Raw genomic sequence first — 25026 nt, 5'->3', positions numbered from 1 at the left:
CTGGTGCGTTGTCTCTGGAACAGGTGCTCGCTGGTGCGTTGTCTCCGGAACAGCAACTGTAGAGCGCTTGCGCGCTGGCGCGCAGGAGAACGTTGGCACGCAGGGGATACCTGGCACTTAAGGGACTTTGCCACAATGTGAGAAAGTCCCTTTTGCCCTAAAGGGACCGTTGCCTGTTTGATCACAGGATGCGTGGGCGCCCACAGCGCATCGGCAGCTAGGAAGGGCGACGGCAGGTCAGCAGGTCTGGCAGGAGTAGGAGATCGCGAACGATCAGCGGACAGGTCCAGGGATGCAGCTGGAACGGTCGGTGAATGACGACGAGGTTCCTCTGCGGCGGACTGCGGCGAAGACGAGCCGAAGAAGCGCCTCCTAACACCCTTGTGAGGTGAAGGAAGACCTCTACGGCGGAGGGGAAGGCGAGCCTTACGCCTTATATGCCCTCTAGGGGCAGAAGGTTGACCGTCGGCAGTCCTCCGAAGAGGAGTCTCTGTCAGTGAACTCCCCCGAGGGGGAGAATCACCTGCAGGAGAGACCGTTGGACTTAGTTCCTCTGTCGAAGGATGTTCGGAGGGGGGAACTAAGTCTTCAGCTACATCAGCAACAGGAGCAGAGGTTTGAAATAACTCATCAGAAGCCTCTGCCACAACAATGTCGATGATAGACAGAGGATCAACCTCTGCTAATGTCGGCGACTGTTTGACAGCTGCCCCTAACCTGATTATGTCAAACAGGGCTTCCTTGGAGGGCGAGCCCTGAAGGCCCAAGGAAGCCCAAAGCTGTAACAGATCATTATTAGAAACATGATATTTTCATAATAAAATAAATTTTTGAATATACTTACCCGCTGGTTATATAAAAGAGCTGAAGTCCCTGACGCCAGGGCAGAAAATTCAAATCTCGCGCTATCGAAGATACGCCAGGTGTACCAACCGCACCCTAGCGGTAGAACAGGTGGAACTACACACCAACTCCAGTTCTTCCATGCCTCATAGCCATACCATAGGTAGTCTCTAGAGGGGAGGAGGGAGGGTGTTAAATTTATATAACCAGCGGGTAAGTATATTCAAAAATTTATTTTATTATGAAAATATCATTTTTAAATATAAAACTTACCCGCTGGTTATATAAAAGAGCTGATTGACACCCCTTGGTGGCGGGTCAGAGACAGCTACATACAGAAAATTCACTTAAGGGTTACATACAATAAACTTAAGCAGTTCTCACCTGATAAGGAAGCTGACAGCAATGATACTCTGCCTCATTTCGTCCGCTATCCTTAAGAGATCCAGTAATCCACTCGGGCTGAAAATCTCTAGGAGCTGTCAAACGGTACAAACACCTATAACATGACAGGACCTCAACCAATACCCTTGTTCCGGGTGCACTCAAGGAACAAATTGACCACCTAGCCAAATCAAAGATTGCGGAAGACTGACGCCCAATCTCCACAAACAACCATAAAAAACGAGTTCCAAGAGATAGAAAAGGGGTATTAGGAAAAAAGGGAACGTAGTGGTAGATCATTCACCTACTATCGCATTAGCAGCTATAAAAGGACCCAACGTAAAAAGGTCCTCATAGCGAGTCTGAACATTCTTCAAATAATGGGATGCAAAAACAGACTTACTTCTCCAAAATGTTGTATCCATCAGACTTTGCAGAGAACGGTTCTGTTTAAAGGCCACTGAGGTCGCTACCGCTCTGACTTCATGTGTCTTGACTTTGAGGAGCCTCTGATCCGACTCATCACACTGAGCATGAGCTTCTCGAATCAACAATCTAACGAAAAAAGACAAGGCATTCTTGGACATGGGCATCGAGGGTTTCCGAACTGCACACCACAGAGCGTCTGAGTTACCTCTCAGATTCTTAGTTCTGTCCACATAACACCGTAGAGCTCTAACTGGACAGAGAACCCTTTCCAATTCATCGCCAGCCAAATCCGAAAGGTTAGAAATCTCAAAGGATTTGGGCCATGGTCGAGAAGGGTTTTCGTTCTTGGCCAGAAACCCCAGTTGCAAAGAACAAATGGCTTTCCCATTCCGAAAACCAATGTTCTTGCTTAAAGCGTGAACTTCACTAACTCTTTTCGCAGTGGCGAGGGTAACTAGAAAAAGGGTTTTCAAGGTTAAGTCCTTAAATGAAGCCGAGTGTAAAGGCTCAAATCTGTCACTCATGAGAAATTTAAGGACAACATCCAAATTCCAGGCGATGGGAGCCGTTTGAATCATCTTGGTCGTATCAAAAGACCTAAGTAAATCTCGTAGATCCTTATTATCAGAAAGGTCTAGGTTCCTGTGTCGAAAAACCGTCGCCAACATACTCCTGTAACCTTTAATAGTTGATGACGAGAAGTTATGCTTAGTTTTAAGGTCCAAGAAAAAATCTGCTATTTGGGAAAGCGATGTACTGGAAGAGGAAATCGCGTTAGTTCTACACCATTCCCTGAACAACTCCCACTTGGACTGATACACCTTGATGGTTGAAGACCTTCTTGCCCTTGCAATTGCCTTGGCTGCCTTCTTCGAAAATCCTCTAGCTCTAGCGAGTTTTTCGATAGTCTGAAGGCAGTCAGACGTAGAGCTCGGAGGTTTTGATGATTTCGGGCCAAGTGAGGTTGTCTGAGAAGATCGGGTCTCATGGGAAGGCTTCTCGGGACATCCACCATCCATTCCAGTACCTCTGGAAACCAGCTCCTTGACGGCCAGAACGGAGCTATCAGTGTCATTCTGGTCTCCTCGTGTGAAACGAACTTCTGAATCACTTTGTAAAGGATCTTGAACGGAGGAAAGGCATAAACCTCCATGTGTGACCAGTTCATCAGAAAAGCGTCTATGTGAAAAGCTTCGGGATCTGGAACCGGAGAGCAGTAACACTCTAGTCGTTTGGTCTTCGCGGTGGCAAAGAGATCCACGAGAGGTCGACCCCATAACCGCCACAGACTCTTGCAGATGTCCGGGTGCAGAATCCATTCTGTGGAGAGAACCTGACCTTTCCTGCTGAGTCTGTCTGCGCTCACATTGTTGACTCCCTGGATGAACCGCGTCAAAAGAGTCACCTTCCTTTCCTCCGCCCAGATGAGGAGCAGTCTTGCAATCTCGAACAGAGGCCAAGAGTGGGTCCCGCCTTGTTTCGCAATATAGGCCAGAGCTGTCGTGCTGTCCGAATTGACTTGGACTACCTTGCCCCTGATCTGCTTTTCGAAGCCGATGAGAGCCAGATGAATAGCTAAAAGCTCTTTTTGATTGATGTGGAGAGAGGTTTGCTCCACCGTCCAAGTCCCCGAAAGTTCCTGCTTCTCTAGAGTGGCTCCCCATCCCGAGTTGGAGGCGTCGCAACACAACACGAGGTTTGGGTTCCTCTGAAGTAAAGACAAGCCTTCTTTCAGTCTGGGCTCGTTGTTCCACCATTGAAGATGAGACTTGATGGAAGTCGAGATGGGAATGCAATCCCTGTCGAGGCTGTCCCCTTTCTTCCAATGGCGGTTGAGATGAAACTGAAGAGGACGCAAGAACAACTTCCCCAGGGTCACGAACTTCTCTAACGACGAGAGAGTCCCCAGAAGGCTCATCCAATCTCTGACGGAGCAAAGATCTCTCTTCAGGAACGTTTGTACTTTTAGGAGGGCTGCTTGGATTCTCACCGACGACGGAAAAGCCCGAAAACTCCGACTGTGAATCTCCATCCCCAAATAAAGAATCTCCTGGGATGGAATGAGTTGTGATTTTTTCGAGCTCACCAGGAGACCCAGTTCTCTGGAGAGATCCAAAGTCATCTTGAGGTCCTTCAAACAACAATCGGCTGAGGAGGCTCTTATCAGCCAATCGTCCAGATACAGAGAGGCCCTGATTCCCCTCGAATGCAGCATGCTTGCCACGTTCAGCATGATCTTGGTGAACAATAGAGGAGCCGTGCAAAGTCCGAAACAAAGAGCCCTGAACTGGAAGACCTTGTTTCCGTCCATGAACCTCAGATAACGTCTGCAGCTGGGATGAATCGGAAGGTGGAAATAGGCATCCTGAAGATCTAAAGAGACCATCCAATCGTCCTTCCTCACAGCTGCCAGAACTGTTTTCTGAGTCTCCATGGTGAACGTCGAGTTTTGGACGTAACCATTGAGCACACTTACGTCCAGAACCGGTCTCCACCCCCCGGAACTCTTGGGTACTAGAAAAAGGCGGTTGTAAAACCCCGGAGACGTAACATCTTGCACTTCCTCTATTGCTCGTTTCTCTAATAAAAGAGACATCTGTAGAAGCATGGCTTGTTTCTTGGGACCCTCTCTGTATTTGGGCGAAAGATCCACTGGATCTGTGACTAAAGGAGGATTGGTCAGGAAGGGGATCTTGTAGCCTTCCTTTAACACCTGGACGGACCAGGGGTCCGCTCCATTCCTCTCCCAAGCCTCCCAAAAGTGAGTCAACCTGGCCCCCACTGCTGTCTGAAGGAGAGGGCAGTCAGACTTTACCTCGGCCGGACTTGCCCCCTCTGCCTCTAGGTTTCCTTCCTTCTGGTTTAAAAGAGCCTCTCCCAGAGGGCTTCCCACGAAAGGACTGAGGACGAAACCCAGAAGAAGATTCCTTAGGTTTTCGAGAGGAGAATGACGGAGGCAAAACTTTCCTAGTCGAATGAGTAACTAAGTCATGTGTGGCCTTCTGAGTGAGAGCAGTAGCCACCTCGCCCACTAATTCCTGAGGAAATAAAGAATTAGACAAAGGTGCGAAAAGAAGGCCTGTCTTCTGATAGGGAGACACTCCTGCGGAGAGGAAGGAGCACATCGTGGCCCTTTTCTTGAGAATTCCAGCTGTAAACAAGGCAGCAAGTTCGTTGGAGCCATCTCTCACACCTTTGTCCAAGCAGGACATCAAATGAACCAAACCACTAGTGTCCGTTTCCGTCATATCAGAGACCCTCTTACTCAAAGCCCCCAAAGCCCAGTCCAAAAAATTAAAAACTTCGAAGGCCCTGAAAAGACCTTTAAGCAAATGGTCGAACTCTGGAATGGACCACCAAATCTTCGTCTTCCTTAAGGCAAGACGACGAGAAGCATCTACCAAACTTGAAAAATCCCCTTGTGCAGAAGAAGGAAAACTCAAGCCCAACACTTCACCAGTCTCATACCACACACTAGATTTAGAGGCTAACCTAGCGGGAGGGAAGGCAAAGGCCGTCTTGCCAAAAGCTTTCTTGGAGTCCAACCAAGAACCCATTAACTTCAAGGCCCGCTTAGAAGATCGAGAAAGAACCATCTTGGTGTAAACTGGAACCTTAGTAGCTTTACCTAAGATGAATTCAGAAGGCGGAGAACGAGGGGCCACAGGGGTAAAAGAATCCGGGAAAATTCCAGTCAAAATAAGCATAAACTTGCGAAGGTCCACAGCATGCTGATAATGCTTCTCCTCCTCATTCTCAGAGACTTCCTCAATAGGATTATCCTCATCCGACTTTTCCTCTGGTTCGTCTTCTGGCAGTGCAGCAACAGCTGCAGCCTGAACCGAAGGAACAACGTCTGGATGGGACTGCCTGTCAAGGCCAACATCTGAGTCAAGTTGGTGGGGAGAAGTAGAAGTAGATTGATGCGAAACACGGACATGTAGACGATCATCCTCAACCAACAACTGCTTAGACCGCTTAGAATTCAACTGTTGTTGAACAGAAGAACGCTTGAAATCAGAAGGTAACTGTTGAAGATCGCCGCGAGGTCGCGTAAAGTCCGAGGACTGTTGCTGCGAGCGATCAAAGGAGTCAGGATGTCGCCGCTGTAAACCAATGTTTTGACGCGCCGCGTCCAAAAGTTGTTGCCGCGGGCGATCCACTACTTCAAATTGTTGCCGCGTCTCGTCCACTTGTCGACGCCGACGCTCTTCCCCGCGACCAGAAAACGCAAACTGGTCAACCAAAACTCTCTGACGCGACTCATCAAAATCAACCTGGCGTTGAACACTGTGAATGGGAGACCGCCTAAGTGATAACTCGTCAAGGCCATATACCATCGAACGTTTGTGCGATAACTGGTCTGACATCGAACGCCCAGACACAACGCCAACACCTGGTTGATAAGAATCCATCAACGACGAGAGTTGTTCCTTCATAGACAAAAGCGCAGTCCATTTCGGATCAACAGAACTCCTAGAAGGAAGATTCGCACTAATGTCACCACGCATTTCAGGGGAAGAAAGCCAATCCGATGGAAGAGGAGGTGCATGAATAGTTACAAGGTCCGAATCGGAAGGAATCATATCCGCACGAACACGGTGATCCGAACGTTTGGCCGGAGTGCAAGCGCTGGGAGAACGGAAACGTTCCGGTGAACCCCACGAACTACATCCTGGCCGCACAGGCGATTCCCGACGCTGTGAATCAACATGGGAGCGTTTAAGCGGTCTCGACGCTCGCCGCCAGATCTCACTCCCCGACCCTTCATCGGAAGACGGGGATAACGTATGAACCTCCCCTTTCCTACGATGAGGGTGAACGACCTGAGCTACGGCAACAGGAACGTTCGAGGGGACGTCTGCACGATTGATGATGCTTCTCGTTCCCTTAAGCCGTTCGACATTACTTCTCCCATGGGTTCGAGAGCTCGAAAGAGGTCTAAGGCTAGGTGAACGACAAGATCGTGCCGACGCACCCTCCGCAACACTAAACACATTATCAACACTTGTCACAACACCGAGAGAGTCACGATTCTTCGGTACCACATCAGACACTCGAGTCGACGCACCTTCCGCAACACTAACCACATTATCAACACTTGTCACAACACCGAGAGAGTCACGATTCTTCGGTACCACATCAGACACTGAAACACTTTCCACAGTTCCGATAGGATCACGGTTTTTCAATACCTTTAACTCTGAAAAGATAGTATTTCTATCGGCTGCTAAGGACTCAACTTTCTCACCAAGAGACAAAATAGCAGTAAACATGTCCTTCATAGTAGGTTCCTGATCTACCACCACAGGGGAAGGAACAGGATTAGGAACAGGTAAATTAGGTAAGGTTCTATCCACAGATCGGGAAGAACTACGCCTAAGTCTATCTCTCTCTAATCTCCTAACATAACGATCGTAAGTACCAAAATCATCATTAGTTAAGGAAAGACACTCATTACACCTATCATCTAATGAACAAAATTTACCCCTACATTTTACACAAATAGAATGAGGATCAATAGATCCATTAGGAAGTCGTGTACGACAACCCTCACTAACACACCTACGCTGAGCAGGGGAGGAGTCGGCCATTTTAAAGTTAACGTGAGAGACCGACAAGCAAAAAGTAAGGGAAAAAACAATAAAGAAAATCTCAAACAAAAAGATTTCAAGATAAGAACCAAGGAAAATTAATCAACGATAGCTTAAACTCAAAAAAGAACGTTGTACATCACCAAACAACTTCCCAAGAGAGTAAAAACACGAGAGCGAACTTCTGTATGTCAGTCAGCTATGACGGCAGAGAGAAGAACTGGAGTTGGTGTGTAGTTCCACCTGTTCTACCGCTAGGGTGCGGTTGGTACACCTGGCGTATCTTCGATAGCGCGAGATTTGAATTTTCTGCCCTGGCGTCAGGGACTTCAGCTCTTTTATATAACCAGCGGGTAAGTTTTATATTTAAAAATTTACATTAGATACATTTAAATCCTCCCCCAGGGGAGGAGGAGAAGCTGCCTTGCTATGGGAGGCAATTCCCTCTCCCAAACCCCGAGATCGGTCAACAGAAATGCGGCCTACGCTACCACTCGACGGCCTCTCGGAAGAAACCGATCGAGTGGGAGCTTCGGAGGAGGTTAGGGCTATGGAGGAAGAGTCCTTGGGATTTTCTCTCTTCAAGGAAGCCCTTGAAGGAGAAATATCCGGTTTAGACTTCTTCTTCCGGCGCTGGGAAAACCTCTCCCACTGGGAGGTAGACCACTACCTGCACTCACCACATACGTTATCTCTGTCACACCGTTGGCCCCTACAAAAAGGACATAAGGTGTGTGGATCTGTGTCAACCGCCGACATATAAGTTCCACAAGGGCAGTCAGGTAAGCCGGGACACTTCCGCATCGCAGAGGCCAACTTCCAAACACTGTCAAAAAGAAAAAGCAAACAAAGATTAATGGCTGTCAGTGTAGGCGAGGGTGATAGGGGACACGTCCGTCTAGCACCCGAGCCGATAGCAAAGTGAGCTTAGCACAGGTGTGTGTGAGGGAGGGGTAGCAAGCTACCCCTCACTAACCCCCGCTAACTAGCGGTGGGGTAGTAAACCCTCGTTAAAATTCTAATGGCTCGTCATTTCAGCTACGCTGAAAGTAATTACCCATATTAAATAGCGTGGTTTGTATTTCAGTTACGGAACAAATAACATTTTTAAACAAAAGACTTACCTAGTAGTTATGTATATAGCTGCTTAACACCTTTGGTGGAGGGTTAGAGACAGCCGATATAGATGGAATTTTACTTAAGCGTTAATAAACAAACTTAAGGGTTCATACCTGATAAGGAAGTTGACTTCAATGAATCTTTCATTATGTCCACTTTCCTTATGAGATCCAGCGATCCACCCAGGGGGCTGAAGACCTCTAGGAGTTGTCAAAACGGTCTAAAAACCTCTATGTGACAGTACCTTTTCCAATAACCTTGTTCAGCGGCACTCTCAAGGAACAAATATAACATCTGACTAAAATCATTGATTGTGGGCGACTGTCGCAATCGCCACAACAACTATAAAAATATAAGAGTTCCAAGAGAAGAAAAAGGTATTAGGATATGGGAACTTAGTGGAGGGTTCCTCCCCCACTACTGCACTCGCTGTTACGAATGGTCCCAGAGTGTATCCGTCCTCATAAAGAGTCCGGACATGATTCGAAAAGTGTGAAGTGAACACAGATTTACTCTTCCAAAAGGTTGTGTCCAAAAAGCTCTGTCACAATCCATTCTGCTTGAAGGCCACTGAAGTTGTTACAGCACTAACTTCATGTGTCTTGACCTTCTAAAAAATTAGAGACAAGTCTCACTGTAAATTGCATGAGCCTCTCCTATAAGAGTCTGATGAAAAATGAAAGGACATTCTTGACATCTGTAACGAGGGCTACTTAATCGACCCCAAAGAGCTTCGACTTGCTCGTAACTCTTTCATTCTGCCCAGGAAGAACTACAGGGTTCTTACTAGACACAGGACTACCTCCAACCTTTCTACAACCATATCCGAAAGTCGCAAACTCAAAAGCCTTGGATTAAGGTTGAAAAAAGGTGGTCATTCTCAGAGAAAGCCTAACTGCAATGAACCGATAGCTTCGTTATCTCGAAAGCCAACATTTTACAAAACTCATGAATCCACTGATACTTTTAGTTGTCGTGGGACTAACAAAACAAGAATTCATCGTGAGGTCCTAAAAATTAAGAAGAATGCAAGTGGACAAGCTTGTCACTCCTAAGGAACTTCAGGATTATATCCAGACTCCAAACTGGTGAGTCCTTGTTGATTAGATGTTTCAAACAATTTGAGAAGTTCCTGTAGGACTTTATCAATCGAAAGGCAAGATACTGTGCCTGACTACAGTCGTAAACACACTCCTGCATCCTTTGATGGAAGAAGATGCACAATTGCGCTTCCTTCGAAGTGACAAAAGGAAAACAGCAATTAAGCTGTAGAGATACTGGAAGAGAAAACAGGGTTGATTCTGAACCATTTTCTAAAACCTCCCATATGGATTGATAAATGCTGGAGGTAGAAGTCTTTAAAGCTCCTATAAAAAGTACCTTTCCAAGGGAGGAGTCAGAAAAATTACTCTAAAAGGAAGACTCCTAAGAGAGTCCACTATCCACTCCAGAATCTCTGTGAAGTTCTATAAAAGGACGACCTAAAGTCGCCACAGATTCTTGCAGACTTCTTGATGGAGGGTTCATTCTCCAGCTGAGATAGTCTGCCAAACTTCTTTTCCCCCTGAGTGAACCTTATAGAAGGATACATTCTTCTCCTTGCCCAAAGAAAAGACTCCTCGCTGTCCCGTAAAGGGACTCGAGTGAGTTCCGCCTTGCTTGGGAAAGAAAACAAATGCTGTGGTAAATCAGCATTGGCTTGCCAACAGTCCAGTGTTGCTTCCACCTCGAAGTCGAGGTAACGGAACACAACACAAGGCCTAAGGTCCTTTGTTCCAAAAGGGGGGGACCTCCTGGAGTACGCCTGATTCCTGGTTGGAACCTACTGGAATAGACTGGATCGTTCCACCACTGAAGGCATCTTATGGCATCCGAAAAAGACGCATAAGGACTCAAGATCTTCTCCTTGTCCCAAAATGATTGAGGATGAAAAGGAGCGGACGAAGAAATATCACAAAAGGATAACAACTTCTAGCTTCCGACTGGCCGGGAAACGAGCCCCGGTCCAGGAAAACTAGGATGAACAGAGATAAATCAAGGATCTCAAAGAAAGATTCAAGATAGCTTGCACTGTTTTAAGGTGAGACGTAAAAGCCTGAAAAAACTAGACTCTGAATCCCCATTTTGAGATGGGGTCAGAAGAGACTCGTCTTGTAGACAAGAGGATCCAATTCTTCAAAAAAGCTCTACGTTATCTGAAGATCCAACATGTAGATCGGAAGAATGAGTCCTGAGAAGCCAATCTTCCCTAAACTGGGAGGCTCAGATATTGAGTGCAGTAGACTGTTACATAAGCATTAGATACGTGAACAGTATCGGGGCGGAGCTAAGACCAAAACACACACAGTCGGACTCTAGACTCCTCTCTAGAACTGGGAGGGAGGTCTATGTAGCTAAACTTAAAGGTTTCCCTAAAAAAGGAAAAAAGTACTCCTCTTTCAGAAGAAGAACTGACCAAGGTCTGCTCCTAACTTCTCCCAATGATTGCCAGAAGTAGTAAAGTTTGGCTTCTACTGTCTGAAGGTGAAAGCAGTCATACTCTGTTTTAATAACTATCAGCTCGACGTCAAGTCCCGGAGGACGCTCGACGTCACTACCCAGAGGACGTTTGCGACCAGGAGGACGTACGACGTCTTTGCCCTGTTCCTCAAGTCTGGTAACTATCCTGCTAAAAGCCTTCCTTGAAAAGCCTGAGAAAAATTCGGAAAAGGAGATCCTTCCTTTGATTTGCGGCTAAAGAAGGATAGATGAAAAACCTTTCTTGTCAAATCTGAAACCAAATCTTAGGTGGCCTTTGGGTAACTCAGATGAAACTCTCTGATTAACTGTACTGAGAAAGAGAGGAAGACAGAGATGTGCAAAGAAATTCTATTTCTGAAAGGATGCAACCCCAAGAGGCTGAAACGAACACCTCTGACTTCTTGTATTCCAACTAGAGTTGTATCCCATATACAAGATCTAGAGGCCAGACTATTCAAAGGAAAAAATGAAAGCTGCCTATCCTTGGTCCTTCTGAGACACCATTTAGTCTCTAAACATCCTTAAAGCTCCATTGAATACCTGGAAAGAACCATCTTGGTAAAAAGAGAGACTTCTCGACACCTTCCCAAGTGAATTCAGAGGAAGGCTAAAATGGAGCGACAAGATGCAAAATAGTCTGGAAACTCATTACGAAAAACTTCCATGAGTTCCGTAAACAACTGAAGGACGAATGGACTAAGGATCCTCTCCTTCTGATAACTCAAAAATTCAAAGAAGAAAAGTGATCGTCAATGTCTTCTTTTGACAAAGAACTAACGGCAGTAGTGGCGTTGGCTACATTTCACATCCCGGACGACACTCGCGACTAGGAGGACGCTCAACGTTTAACAGAACACGTCTGGTAAAGGTCCTGACTACTGGTATCAAAGAAAGCCAGAACATCGCCTCTGTCGCCGCGTTGCTCTAAGGGTAGACGCTCGACTTTGAGGAACTTCGCATTCTTAAAAGCGTCTATGATAAAAGAGATCAGTGATCTCAACATTCGAATCGACTAGTGTCATCACAAAGGCTGAGGTTATCAATATCAATGTCATGCCTCATGCTGGATGTTAGACGTCGAACGTGTAAGACGTGGTGCCTGGAAGAGTGGCGCCAAGCGTCCTGAAAGACGTGGTGCCCAACGGCCAACAGAGTAAAACGCCGAACGTCTATAAGACGTGGCGCTGAAAAGCCTGTAAGACGTGGCGCCGATCGTCCTGTAAGACATGGCGCCGAGCATCCTGAAAGATGAGGCGCCGAACGTCCTGAAAGACGTGGCGCCGAGCATCCTGAAAGATGTGGCGCCGAACGTCCTGAAAGACGTGGCGCCGAACGTCCTGACAGACGTGACGCCGAGCGTCTTGTAAGATGTGGCGCTGAGTGTCCTGAGAGATGAGGCGCCGAACGTCCTGAAAGACTAGGCGCCGAACGATCTAGCAAAATTATCTACAATATGCTGCTCGGCGCGTACGGTTAAAATAATTCCGTTCAGAGGGTTCTCATGGCCGACTGGCGCTCTGAAACAAAAAACCGTGTCTATATAGGTTATTCTAGAAGACGTGACGCCGAGCGTCCTGAAAGATGAGGCGCCGAGCGATCTAGCAAAATGATCTACATTATGCTGCTCGTCGCGTACAGTAAAAAGAGTTCCGTTCAGAAGGTTCTCATGGCCGACTGGCGCTCTGGGACAAAAAACCGTATCTATAAAGGTTATTCTTGTCAGGCGTGGAGCCGAGCATCCTGAAAGACGAGGCGCCGAATATCCTGAAAGACTAGGCACCGAGAGATCTAGCAAAATGATCTACATTATGCTGCTCGGCGTGTATGGTTAAACGAGTTCCATTCAGAGGGTTCTCATGGCCGAATGGCGCTCTGAGACAAAAAACCGTGTCTATAAAGGTTATAGTATTGCTATTATCAGCATATGTGATGCAATACAAGACTCAAACAGTAGTGTTAGTATGAGACTATCCCATGCAAGGGCAAGGGTTCTGGCAACGACAACCGGAACACTCGAGGTAACGTCTGCTCTAGAGCTATAACTAGGCTCTCTCGGAACAATGCCATTCACGATTCAGACGCTCGCGATCTAGACGTTTGGAGCTATGCTTGACACGCGGCATCACGTTCAATTGCTTGATGCTCGACGACACGTAACTGCTTGGCGTTCGGCGTCATGATTAACTGCTTGACACTCGACGTCAAGTCTAACTGCTGGAAGCTTGACGCCCGGCGCCACGTGACTTTCAGAACAATAACGCTTGCGATTCAGACGCTCGGAACTATGTCGATCGCGCCTAGAACGGTCGATCATCGAACAAGAGGCGTCACGCTCAGTCGCCTGGCGCGCGCCATCACGCTCAGCTGCTTGGTGTGCGCCATCATGCTCAGCTGCCTGGCGCGCGCCATCACGCTCAGCTGCCTGGCGCTTGTCGTGCACCTGGAAGGATGATGCTCGCGATTGGCCGCTTGATGTTAGAAAACGCTTTTACCTTGCCTTACCTACGGCGAGGGCGAGCGTTCCGAGAATCGTCTACAGGAACGCTCGAGGGGACTTCTGTTTGGGTCTTACAAGACGCTCAGCACCAGACTAATGCCACTCGTTTCCTTTCGCCGATCGAAGTTACTTCTCCCACGGGTCCGGGAGCTTGAAAGAGGTCTAAGGCTAGGATAACGACAGGTCCGAACAGAAGCACCCTCCACTGTATTGAATAAAATTCACTGCACTAATTTAGCAATAAAACTTGCACTTTTAAACTCTTTGGCATAAAAACCAAAAGTAAACACACCCGTAGTGAGAGATCTTACTATTCTGTCAAGGGCTTGAATGTGAATGCAATAGGTATTGAATTCTATATAAAATGTAACAAAATATTTTATATAAAATATTAAATGAATAGATATAGGAATAAAGAATATATATATATGACAAATTCGTAGGTAACTTTTCCTAACTATACAAACCTTAGCTATTTAATATGGGTTATTACTTTCGGCGTAGCTGAAATGACGAGCCATTAGAATTTTAACGAGGGTTTACTACCCCACCGCTAGTTAGCGGGGGTAGGGAGAGTAGCTTGCTACCCCCACCCCCCTCACACACACACACCTGTGCCTGAGCTCACTTTGCTTAGAGGTAGGACTTCAAGGGGGATAGGGCTGGCGGGTAAGTTTGATTAAATAGCAAAGGTTTGTATAGTTAGGAAAAATACAAATTACCTACGAATTTGTCATTTGTTCCGTAACTGACATACAAACCACGCTATTTAATATGGGTGACTCAACCGTTAGGAAGGGTGGAAAGTCCCAGCCAGTACTGACTTTTGGCTTTGCCCGGGGACTCAGTATCTGAGTGTGTCAGCACTCAACAATAAGGAGTCCCTGCACCTCGCTAGAACCTTGCTACGCAAGGGGTGCGGCCTAAGCAAGCTGTGTGTGAAGGTATGAAGTGTGACTCGTCCTAGGAAGTTGACCTGTAGTCCTTTAGATGGAAATTTTAGGCTAGGACTCTCCCAGTACCACCTCGTCAGGATATGGGGACGTGACAGTATTAGCTTAATACTAGGAACACGAGGAAACATGGTTTACCTGCAGTGGTTTGAGGTCAGCTGTGCAGAGAACCCAGGATGCTGCTCTCCCCAAGAGAGGGGAGGATGAAGAAAAGAATAAGGGCCAGACATAACTTTTCATTCATGCAGACTAAGATCGGGTAACAATGCCCTCAACCTTCTGCTACTTGTCCATTAAGGAGCCTGAGGCTTTAAACCAGCTGTTGTGCAGCCACCTCAGCGCCGATAGAAAACGTATTGAGCCTCCTGTGGGTCACGTCTTGCAGGTAGTGGGCTGTGAAGGTCGTCTGACGCTTGCACACCCCAGCTTGGAGTACCTACGTCAATGAAAAGTTTTTCTTGAAGGCCAGGGACGTAGCTACGCCCCTGACATCATGTGCTCTAGGGCGACGTGACGGAGGAGGGTCTGGATTCAGGGACAGATGGATCACCCTACCAATCCATGCCGAAATGGTTTTCTAGTTAACCCTCCTCTTAGTCCTCCCAGTGCTCACAAACAATGCCTGCACCTGGGGACATACTGCAGCTGTTCTTTTGAGATATAGCCTCAGACTCCTTACTGGACACAGTAGGATATGGTCTGGGTCATCTGTTACAGAACAAAGACTCGAAATCTGGAAGGAGTCGAATCGAGGGTCCGGCACTCCCGGATTCTGAGTCTTAGCAATAAACTCAGGGACGAATTTGAATGTTACCTCCCCCCATCCCCTAGAATGGGCGATGTCATAAGAGAGACCATGAAGTTCACTGACTTGCTTGGCCGAGGCCAAAGCTAGTAGGAGCACCATCTTCCAAGTTAGGTGGCGATCTGAAGCCTGGCGTAATGGTTCGTAGGGAGGTCTCTTAAGAGACTTGAGAACTCGAACCACGTTCCATGGAGGAGGTCTCACTTCCGACTGAGGGCAGGTAAGTTCATAACTTCGTATGAGTAGGGAAAGTTCCAGCGAGGAAGAAGAGTCCACTCCTTTGAGCCTGAAGGCTAGACTTAAGGCTGAGCGATAGCCTTTCACCGCCGAGACTGAAAGGCGCATTTCTTCCCGCAAATGCACGAAGAACTCCGCTATTGCTGGAATAGTGGCATCGAGTGGAGAGATACCCTTTCCACGACACCAACCACAGAAGACTCCCCACTTTGCCTGGTAGACAGATGCGGATGACCTTCGCAGGTGTCCAGACATCCTGACCGCAACTTGTTGCAAAAATCCTCTCTCAGCGAGGAGATGCTGGATAGTCTCCAGTCGTGAAGTCGTAGTGAAGTTACGGCTTTGTGGAAGATATTGGCGTATGGTTGTTTGAGTAGCTCGTGTCGCGGAGGGAGTTCTCTTGGAAGTTCCGTTAGGAGTTGCAGAAGGTCTGGAAACCATTCCGCGTGATGCCATAGCGGAGCTATAAGGGTCATCGAAAGATTAACCGATATTCTGGTCTTGTTGAGCACCCTCCTCATCAGACAGAACGGAGGAAAGGCGTATACGTCGATGTTGTCCCACCGTTGTTGGAAGGCATCTTGCAAGAGCGCCTTGGGATCCGGGACTGGGGAGCAGTACAGCGGAAGCTTGAAGTTCAGCGCTGTAGCGAACAGATCCACAGTCGGGGAGCCCCACAAAGTCAGGACTTTGTTGGCTACTAGATGATCCAAAGACCACTCGGTGCTCAATATCTGAGACGTTCTGCTCAGAATGTCGGTGAGCAGATTCCTCTTGCCTGGAATGAAGCGTGCTGATAGTGGAATCGAGTGGGCTTCGGTCCATCTCAGTATCTCTACTGCGAGATGTGATAGCTGCTTTGAAAAGGTACCTCCTTGCTTATTGATGTAAGCCACTACTGAGGTGTTGTCGCTTATCATCACCACAGAGTGACCCGCCAGGTATTGTTGGAACTGTTGAAGGGCCAGGAATACGGCCTTCATTTCTAGCAGATTTATATGGAGGCACTTTTCTGATTCTGACCACAGGCCTGAGGTCCTGTGCTGCAGAACGTGGGCCCCCCATCCTTTCTTTGAGGCGTCCGAAAACAGCATCAAATCCTGGGGGAGGACGAGAAGATCCACTCCTCTTCGTAGGTTCTCATCTGTCACCCACCACTGAAGGTCCGTCTGTTCCGCAGGACCCATAGGGATCATGACGTCCGGGGAATCGTAACCCTGATTCCACCGAGACTTGAGTCGCCATTGGAGGGATCTCACCCTGAGGCGACCGTTGGGAACTTGACGAGCCAAGGATGAGAGGTGACCGAGGAGACGTAACCACGATTGGGCTGGAAGTTCTTCTCGTCTGAGGAAAGGGCTTGCGACCCTCCTAAGCCTTGCTATCCTGTCGTCTGATGGGAAGGCTTTGTGGAGATTGGTGTCTATAATCATGCCTAGATATACCAGTCTTTGAGTGGGAAGCAGAGAGGACTTCTTGAGATTTACCATGATCCCCAGATACAGGCAAAGTCCCAGAAGTTTGTCTCGGTATCGAAGAAGGGCTGACTCCGAGTCTGCTAGGATCAGCCAGTCGTCCAGATAACGGAGGAGACGGATGCCGATCCTGTGTGCCCACGACGATATCAGGGTGAACACTGGTGAAAACCTGTGGTGCTGTGGAGAGACAGAAAAACAGCACCTTGAACTGGTACAGCTTGTTGTCTAGGCTGAATCTTAAGTACTTCCTTGAAGACGGATGGACTGGGATCTGGAAATACGCGTCCTTCAGGTCCAGTGTACACATGAAGCCTTGCGGTCTCACTGCAAGTCTGACCGTGTCTGCGGTCTCCATGCTGAACGGAGTTTGCTTGACAAACCTGTTCAGAGCTGAGAGGTCAATGACTGGTCTCCAGACTCCTTCTTTACAAGAAAGAGTCGACTGAAGAAGAGCGCCCTTTCTTCAACATGGTCTGGACTTCTGCCCGAAGGGCTTGCCCCCTTGCCGATCCCATAGCAAGGGAGCTCAACGACACTGGATCCGCTGTCAGGGGAGGTAGAGATGTTGTGAACGGGACGCGATATCCTTGACTGATTACGGAAATCGTCCAGGAATCGGCCCGAGTTGCTGCCACCTGTTCGCGCAACTTTGTAGGTATCCCCCCACTGGTGGACATGCAGGGGGACTGCCAATCCTAGCGTTTGCGGCCTCGGCCGCTCCCTCTAGGATTCTTTGCTCCCCTGGAGGACTTTTTGCCTTTCTTGTCCTTGACAGGAAAGGGCTTAGACACCGTCGTCTTTGCTGCAGCTGCCGGTTTCGTGGTCTTGGTAGGACGTGGTTGCTGGGGTGCTGGAGGTTTATAGGGCTTGGATATTAGAGCCCTATGTAGGAGAGAGTCCTGGTTGGACTTCCTCCACCTCTCAGCCGCCTGCTCCACGTCCTTAGGCTCGAACAAGTTCTTCCCCATAACGGCAAAATGTCTGAGACTGCTGATCTCGGTATTAGGGACCTTTTGATGGAATCTCTCAGACACCGCATCTCGACGTTTCAAGATGGTATTAGCCCACAAGATGGAGACTTGGTGGGCTAGAAACTCGATCGTGCGAGTGCCTGAGAGTAAAAAGGTCTCCATGGCCTTCCTGGTACTTTCTTTGGACAAGTCCTCTGAACGTAACAAGATGCCTAGGGACCCTAGCAGGATGTCCAGCCACGAAGTTGCTTGCACAGCACACTCCGCTACCTTCTCCTGGCTAAGGATTTCCGTCGCCGAGAACGAGACATGCCAGTTGGAGAGTCTCTCTAGAGGGACTCCCCTGGTAAGCTCTTCCAAAGAGTGGTGTAAGGGAAGAGCTAAACAAGTCTCTTCAACGATGTCAAAGTACCTCCTCTGTTGGACACGAGGAGGTGGGAGGAATTTCTTGCCGGCGCTGGATAGGCTGGAGGAGGCAAGCTCGGAGAACTGGGCTTCGACCTTGTCTCTGGCATTCTTAACCCCCTGAGACCAGGGCAAAGCCGCACTAGCCTTCGAGGGTTTTTGAGTACCAAAGACTCGGTCCAAGACCGTGTCTTTGCCCTCACGAGGGGGAATCTCTGGATCCGCAAACCCATTGAGATTCCTCATAAGGGTCAGAACCTGCCAGAACGCATGCTCTGACTCCTGCAGCTCTCCTCCTGAAGGGCTAGCAGCAAACTCTCCTGTCCCGCAAGGCTCTTGTTGGGGGGACTCGTGGACATTTTCCGAGTGCTTGGCTGGCTCCGGTCTAAGCCTTGAAGATGACTTCGGCACAGTCTTGGAGTCCTTCGACTCCCTCCTGGGAGGGATGCAGGACTCCAACAACGATGGTGGGAGGCTCTTCTCCACCCCTACCCGAGAAGACTTTCCAGCACGAGGTGGGGTTTCCCTCATTGGTGTGATAGGGGAACGCCTCACCTCACGTGACTCTCCTGAGGACGGGAAATCTTCGTCCGAAGGGGAGGGAGTGAAAATCTAGGGGGGGTGAGAAGGCCTTCCTCAAGGACTTACGAGGAGTCAGCTTTGGCCTCGGAGAAGTTACCACGTTCGACGCTCCTCTCTTCCTCTTCAGGGGAGTAGAAGCTGCCAATGATTTGTGGCCCAGCTCAGAGAGAACAGGCTTAAAAGCCTACATGACCGCTCTGACCAGGGACCCAAACCAAGGCTGCTGACTGACGGCTGCACTGTCAGAAACTCCCTCTGGAGGGAAGGGGATCAACCGATCCCTAGGAGGAGTTACCAAAGCGGGGTTCACCTGAAAAGATGATGAAGGAGAATAAAAGTCCGTGGACCTTTCCGGAATCTTCCCCCCTGCCGGCGAACGCGCTGTTCTGCACTTGCGGGGGGGGGGGGGGGGGGGGCAACAATGATGACCTGGCTGCGCGTTGTCCTGCAGCCTTGCATGTGGGGGGTTGAGGATCGCGCTGGGGAGCGTGCTGGCGCTCGCGCAATGGGTAAATGTCCTGGGTCGCGCGGAGGAGACTGATGGCGCGGAGGAGACTGATGGCGCGCACGCGGGCGAATGTTGGCGCGCGAGGACGATGGCGAGGGTGTGCGCGTGCGAGCGATGGCACGCAGGGGCGCGAGCTGGAGAAGGCAGAGGGTGCGCTGAAGGAAGGATAAGCGCTCGCGGAGGTGACTGTTCGAGCAGGGTCCGGCCGAAGAGCCCATGCGGGAGATACCATTGGGCGCGCGCGCAGGACACATCTATGAGAGCGCACATCAGGCTGGGGCGATGGGCGTGGGTGCACAGGGTGCGCGTGCGCAACCTTGTGGGCCCGCCTCAGAGATTGCGCGCGAAGGCGCGCTGGCGAGGGATGGCGCACAGGCGGGGAACGATGGTGCGTTGGTGATCGCTGGTGCGTTGGTGAGCGCTGCAAGCAGGAGAAGAAGTTAGCTTCCCCACTGCGTCCAGATCAGAAGATCATGGGCGCGCAGGAGATCGTTGGCGCGGAGAGCGCGGGCGCGCAGGCGAGCACTGGCGCGTAGGCGAGCGCTGGCGCGCAGGAGAACAAAGGCGCGCATGGCGTGCAGCCAGTTGAGGGCGCGCAGGTAAGCGCTGACGCACAGGTGAGCGCTGGCGCGCTTTAACAGGAATGTCTTCTGCCGGTGAGCGCTTGCTCGCAGGAGAGCACTGGCGCGCAGGAGAGCGCTGGTGCGTAAGGGACGTATGCACTATTTTGCGCATACGCCCTTGATACCCCAAAGGGACCGTTGCCTGCTTTACAACAGGATGCGTTGGCGCCCACAGCGCGTCAGTAGCCAGGAACGGCGACGGCAGGTCAGCAGGTCTGACGGGTGGAAGGTCGGCATGTTCTTTGTAAGGACGACCTTCCACCGAAGGAGATCGCGAACGATCTGCACAGAGGTCCAGGGTTGTAGCTGGGACAGTCGGAGAACGATGGCGAGGTTCCTCTGCGGCGGACTGCGGAGACGATGAGCCGAAGAGGTGCCTCCTAACACCATTGTGAGGTGAAGGAAGGCCTCTACGGCAAAGAAAAAGGCGGGCTTTACGCCTTATGCGCCCTCTGGGGGACGTGGGGACGTGGGGTCAGTGGGCTGACCATCAGCAGTCCTCCGAAGAGGAGTCTCTGTGAGTGAACTCCCCCGAGGGGGAGAATCACTGGCAGGAGAGACCGTTGGACTTAGTTCCTCCCTCGAAGGATGTGCAGAGGGAGGAAGTAAGCTTTCAGCAGGACATTGACCAGAGCGGCCAAAGCCATCGGCCTTGCTTTCTATGTCGCTGCTATCTGTTAGAGAAGGAAATAAGTTGTGATGAATTGTAATTCATAACTCCGCTGCATAACATGAACTATTCGGGGAATAAGTCACCTTCCCTGTAAGAGAATTCCTCGAAAGGGAGCAGAACTGTTATAAACTTTAACTCAAGTACTGAAACAAACACACAGGAGTGTTGAGGAACTGACGGCAAGGTAGGGGAGTAGTAATATCAACACAATGACAACTCCCTTACGGCGTAGACCGCTGGATACGTTGTCAACTGTAATTAAAGTTACAAGTATTTAACAATCATACGAGTATGTTTCCATTTATACATATATACACGCATATATATGTATAAGATAAAAGCACACACAAAAGAAAAACTAAACAGAAAAACAATCAAGGCAAGTTTTTGCGGGAGAGAAAGGCAGCATGTACATCTTCTACCAAGCCATAAAGTAAAGTGGTTACTCAGCAGAGAGGTGCGAGTGAGCGGGATAGCCAGTCTACCTCAACCCCCACCCGCTAACTAATGGATGGGGTAGTTATCCCTCACTAGAATTATCATGGCTCGTCTTTCATCTACGCCGAAAGTATACCCCCTTAAATAGCGGAGGGTTTGTATTTACGCCTGAAAAAATATATTTTCTGTTTAAAATGTTTTACCCTAAATATAATGGTTCTTGTTCCGCTGTGGGCACGCTTCGCTCACTGGTAAATAAAAACATCAAGGTCTGTATGTACTGGCAAACGGTAATGTTGAGCTGCACATGCTAGCAGCAATGTTCTACCCCAAATCTAATGGTTCTTGTTCCACTGTTGGCTCGTTTGACTCGCCAAAAAATAAAAACATCAAGCTCTGTATGTACTGGCAAGCGGTAATGTTGTGTTGTGCACGCTAACATCAATATAACTTTAATAATGAACTGTATTCACTAACTAGGTATTAAACTTAAAAGTAAAAATAATGACTTACTTTATGATCAACGACACTTCAGCCACTGTAACTTTTGGGGTATCACGTTATGTTCTTTAAGAAAAGTGTTAATTACATCTGGTGTACCATGGTAATTTCCAAGAAACTTCTCAGCGCCTTCTAAGTATGGATAACTACAACCATTACACATTAGTATAGGAAGTTCCATAATAGCACACAAAAGGAGTATAATTCAAACAAAGGCTTAACAAGGGCAAATTCTTTACAGGGAAAAAGGTCTGGGAAAGGACTGATGCATGCACTTGAAGAGATAAGGAAAAGGGGAAGGGGAAATATCAACCCCTTTGTAGAAACTTTCCATACGCATGGGCACGTGATTGGTTAACAGAAACAGAAGGGAGTCTACAGAGTAAACATGAATAAACTTGCATGGGAAACTTGTTCAGAGCAAGTAATTATGTGAAAACTGGGTGTGATAAGGTAATAACAACAGGTATGATGGAAAATAGCAATTTAAAATGAAGAGAATATTAAATATTATTTAATTAATAAATTGAAATTTTGTGATGAGGGAGAAAACGGTTAAAAGGGATATGGAAACAAAAAGAAATAAACAAGTGGGAATTGCATTAACGAATAAATAACAACATTATTAAAAGAGTCGAGACTCGTAGTATACTTTGATAACAAGGGTAAAAAATAATATGGCCACGTGGCTATTGCATAAACATACGGTATTAGAGGAATGGTTAGGATAAAACGCAATATGTCCATGTGGGTATTGCATACAAAAATGGGTACATACAGTATTAGAAGGGTCAGATCAAGTAGAATACTTGAATGACGTGGGTAAAAATGAGGAGGGTTTATAAGAAAACGAGTAATCCTTGCGTTAAACGTGATATGTACATCTGGGTGTTACAAAAAAAGGAAGGGTACATACTGTATAAGAAGGGTTAGGTCAAGCAAAGTACTTGAATGATGTAGGAAAAATGGGGAGGGGTTATAAGGTAACAAGTAATCCTTTTGGTAAAAATAAAGAGAGGCGGGGTTTATGCGGAGAAGTTTTAAAACTGGTAATTACATACGAACGAACATGAGCAAATACAACCAACCTGTAGAATGTCAACAAATGAAAAATATAAGGTTAAGGTTAGTATAGGATATAAATAATTTGTGGAGTTTTCCATGGATTTATTATATGTCCAAGAACATGATGTATAGAGAAAAAAAGGTTGGGTTTACTATCATGAAACATTTCCCCCTTATGTTTTCCCCACCCAAAACCAAGGTTCCCACTGAGGGTACCCCGTTATTGGCAGATATAGACATACATATATATATATATATATATATATATATATATATATATATATATATATATATATATATATATATATATATATATATATAAATATATATATATATATATATATATATATATATATATATAAAATAATAATAATAATAATAATAAGCATCTCTTTTAGGACACTCCAAAACCAAACAATTGTTCTTTAAGTCTTGGGTAGTACAATAGCCTTTGTACCATAGTCTTCTACTGTCTTGGGTTAGTCCTCTTGGTTGAGGGTACACTCGGGCACACTATTGTAACTAATTTCTCTTCCTTTTATTTTTGATACAGTTTTTATAGCTTATATAGGAGATATTCATTTTAATATTGTTACTATTCTTATAACATTTTATTTTTTCCTTGTTTCCTTTCCTGCTTGGGGTATGCTACATTACTAACTAGGGTTGTAGCTTAGCATATATATATATATATATATATATATATATATATATATATATATATATATATATATATATATATATATATATATATATATATATATTACATTAAGTATTTATTCGAGACAAAAATAAGTGTCATTTTCGAAGAAGACGAGTTTTTCTATATGGAAAAGTTGGCTTTAACTAGGAAAGTTTTCCCTGTCCATAACTATAAAAAAAAACTATCATTATAGTAAAGGGAGTCGGAAAATTTGGTCTGAGAACGGGTTCGTCTTTCATGAGAAATTATAGTATCACGCCATTACCAAACCAGAGTATCATAATTAAGGCTTGAATCATTTAAAATAAATTCTATAATAGTAACCTAACATACGGTAGTTTCAACTTGTCTGCAACTTGTGTTCGTCTTACCTTAAACTAGCCTAATCTTTTCACCCCTGTAAACTTCGCTGCATAGAGCCACAATCCTTAATAGCAGAGTATAGAAGTTTAAAATTACCCAGAGTCTATGCCAGTCTTATTTTTCATGCTATATCGCAAATTGTGGTAAAGGCCAAGATCATAAATATTGGTAAAGGCATATCCTCAAGTGTTACTTGGTACACCTTGAGTTTGTTTATATAAGTGACGTCACAAGTCACGAACGTCCAACAATCAACGAGCGACTGAAGTTCGGGACACACTTTTGTCGGTCAGGTTTAACTTTAATATTAAGTCTTCTGACTGTGTCGGTTCTATAGTTGGTTTCGACAACAATTATCTGAAAATGTCAATGACAAGTTTGAATTCTGTCGTAATAATTATTTTCATGAAGAGTTTATCTATTGTGGAGAAGTTTAATAATTTAATTCATGTAGACTGGCGTCGGGATGACTAAAAGTTCGACGGTAGCCTTTTCGTTGTAGGTTTTGAAAACATGAATAAGGGGGAATAATGATAGGCATTTTAAAACGGAGGAATTAAATTACTTACTTAAGCATGTATACGACATACAAATCTTGCGGGGCACATGGCTCTTCCGCCTGACAACAGTGACACGACAGGACAACCCGTCCCATAGGAAAGTGAAGTTTCAACCAATGTCAGGTAATAAAATTATGACATTCAAACAATTGATGATGAATGGGAACGATAAGACGACCTGGTAACACTTGAATTAATATAAATAATTTGGTTACAATAACCAACCTCGCTGTGTTTATTGTAATGTGATTTATCTCACTGTTTCAAGTTTGTCATTGGATACCAACTTAAGAGTATTGGTTTTTAAATAAATGTTTGGATTTGGTGCTACTTTAGAAGGTGGCCTACCGTGTAATATTTGATCTACGATTTTTATTTTATTTTAGCAGGCGACCTACTTGGAAAATTCAATCTACAATAAGCCATGGGAGGTGTACTACCTTGTGTACGTGTTAAAACAGGCTTCTTACTTAATAAAAGGGAAACTGCCGTGCATTAGGATATCATCGTTATTGCCAGGTTTACTTGTTAAGACGGACTGCTTACTTGTTAAAAAAAAAGTTAACCTTTTGCTGTAAAATCATGTGTAATTATTACTTCCTTGTTAACAGAAAAATAACTTCTAGCATATTTTTTTTTTAACTGATGGCAGTAATCGAGTAAATTCCATACTGAGTTTGTGTGAAATCCTAGAATGTTACAGTCACACCTTGAACATTTTTGTTGTAAGGGGTGGACTCGAGACCGTATTGTGCAAGGTTTGGCGAAGAGATTC

At 46.7% G+C, this 25026-nt stretch overlaps 1 protein-coding gene across 5 annotated transcripts in view; it reads right to left on the bottom strand.

Annotated features, from left to right (window-relative positions):
• LOC137652631 (zinc finger protein 585A-like) overlaps positions 1 to 24382 on the bottom strand; it is a 47534-nt gene extending 23152 nt beyond the window's left edge. For 2 of the 5 annotated variants that reach the window (XM_068386078.1, XM_068386077.1), the window contains exon 1: positions 23788 to 23970. Coding sequence is in view for 1 of the 5 variants with exons in the window: in XM_068386074.1 (XP_068242175.1) it covers positions 24261 to 24279 (19 nt within the window). In the remaining 4 variants the exon portion in view is untranslated. Of the gene's footprint in view, positions 1 to 23699; positions 23971 to 24260 lie in introns of those variants that run through there. The other 3 variants (XM_068386074.1, XM_068386076.1, XM_068386075.1) reach the window with 3 other exon arrangements.
• Positions 24383 to 25026: the final 644 nt, after the last annotated feature.

This window comes from Palaemon carinicauda, chromosome 1, assembly GCF_036898095.1.
Source record: "Palaemon carinicauda isolate YSFRI2023 chromosome 1, ASM3689809v2, whole genome shotgun sequence".
NCBI lineage: Eukaryota > Metazoa > Arthropoda > Malacostraca > Decapoda > Palaemonidae > Palaemon > Palaemon carinicauda.
This window is presented reverse-complemented; position numbering and strand designations above follow the sequence as displayed.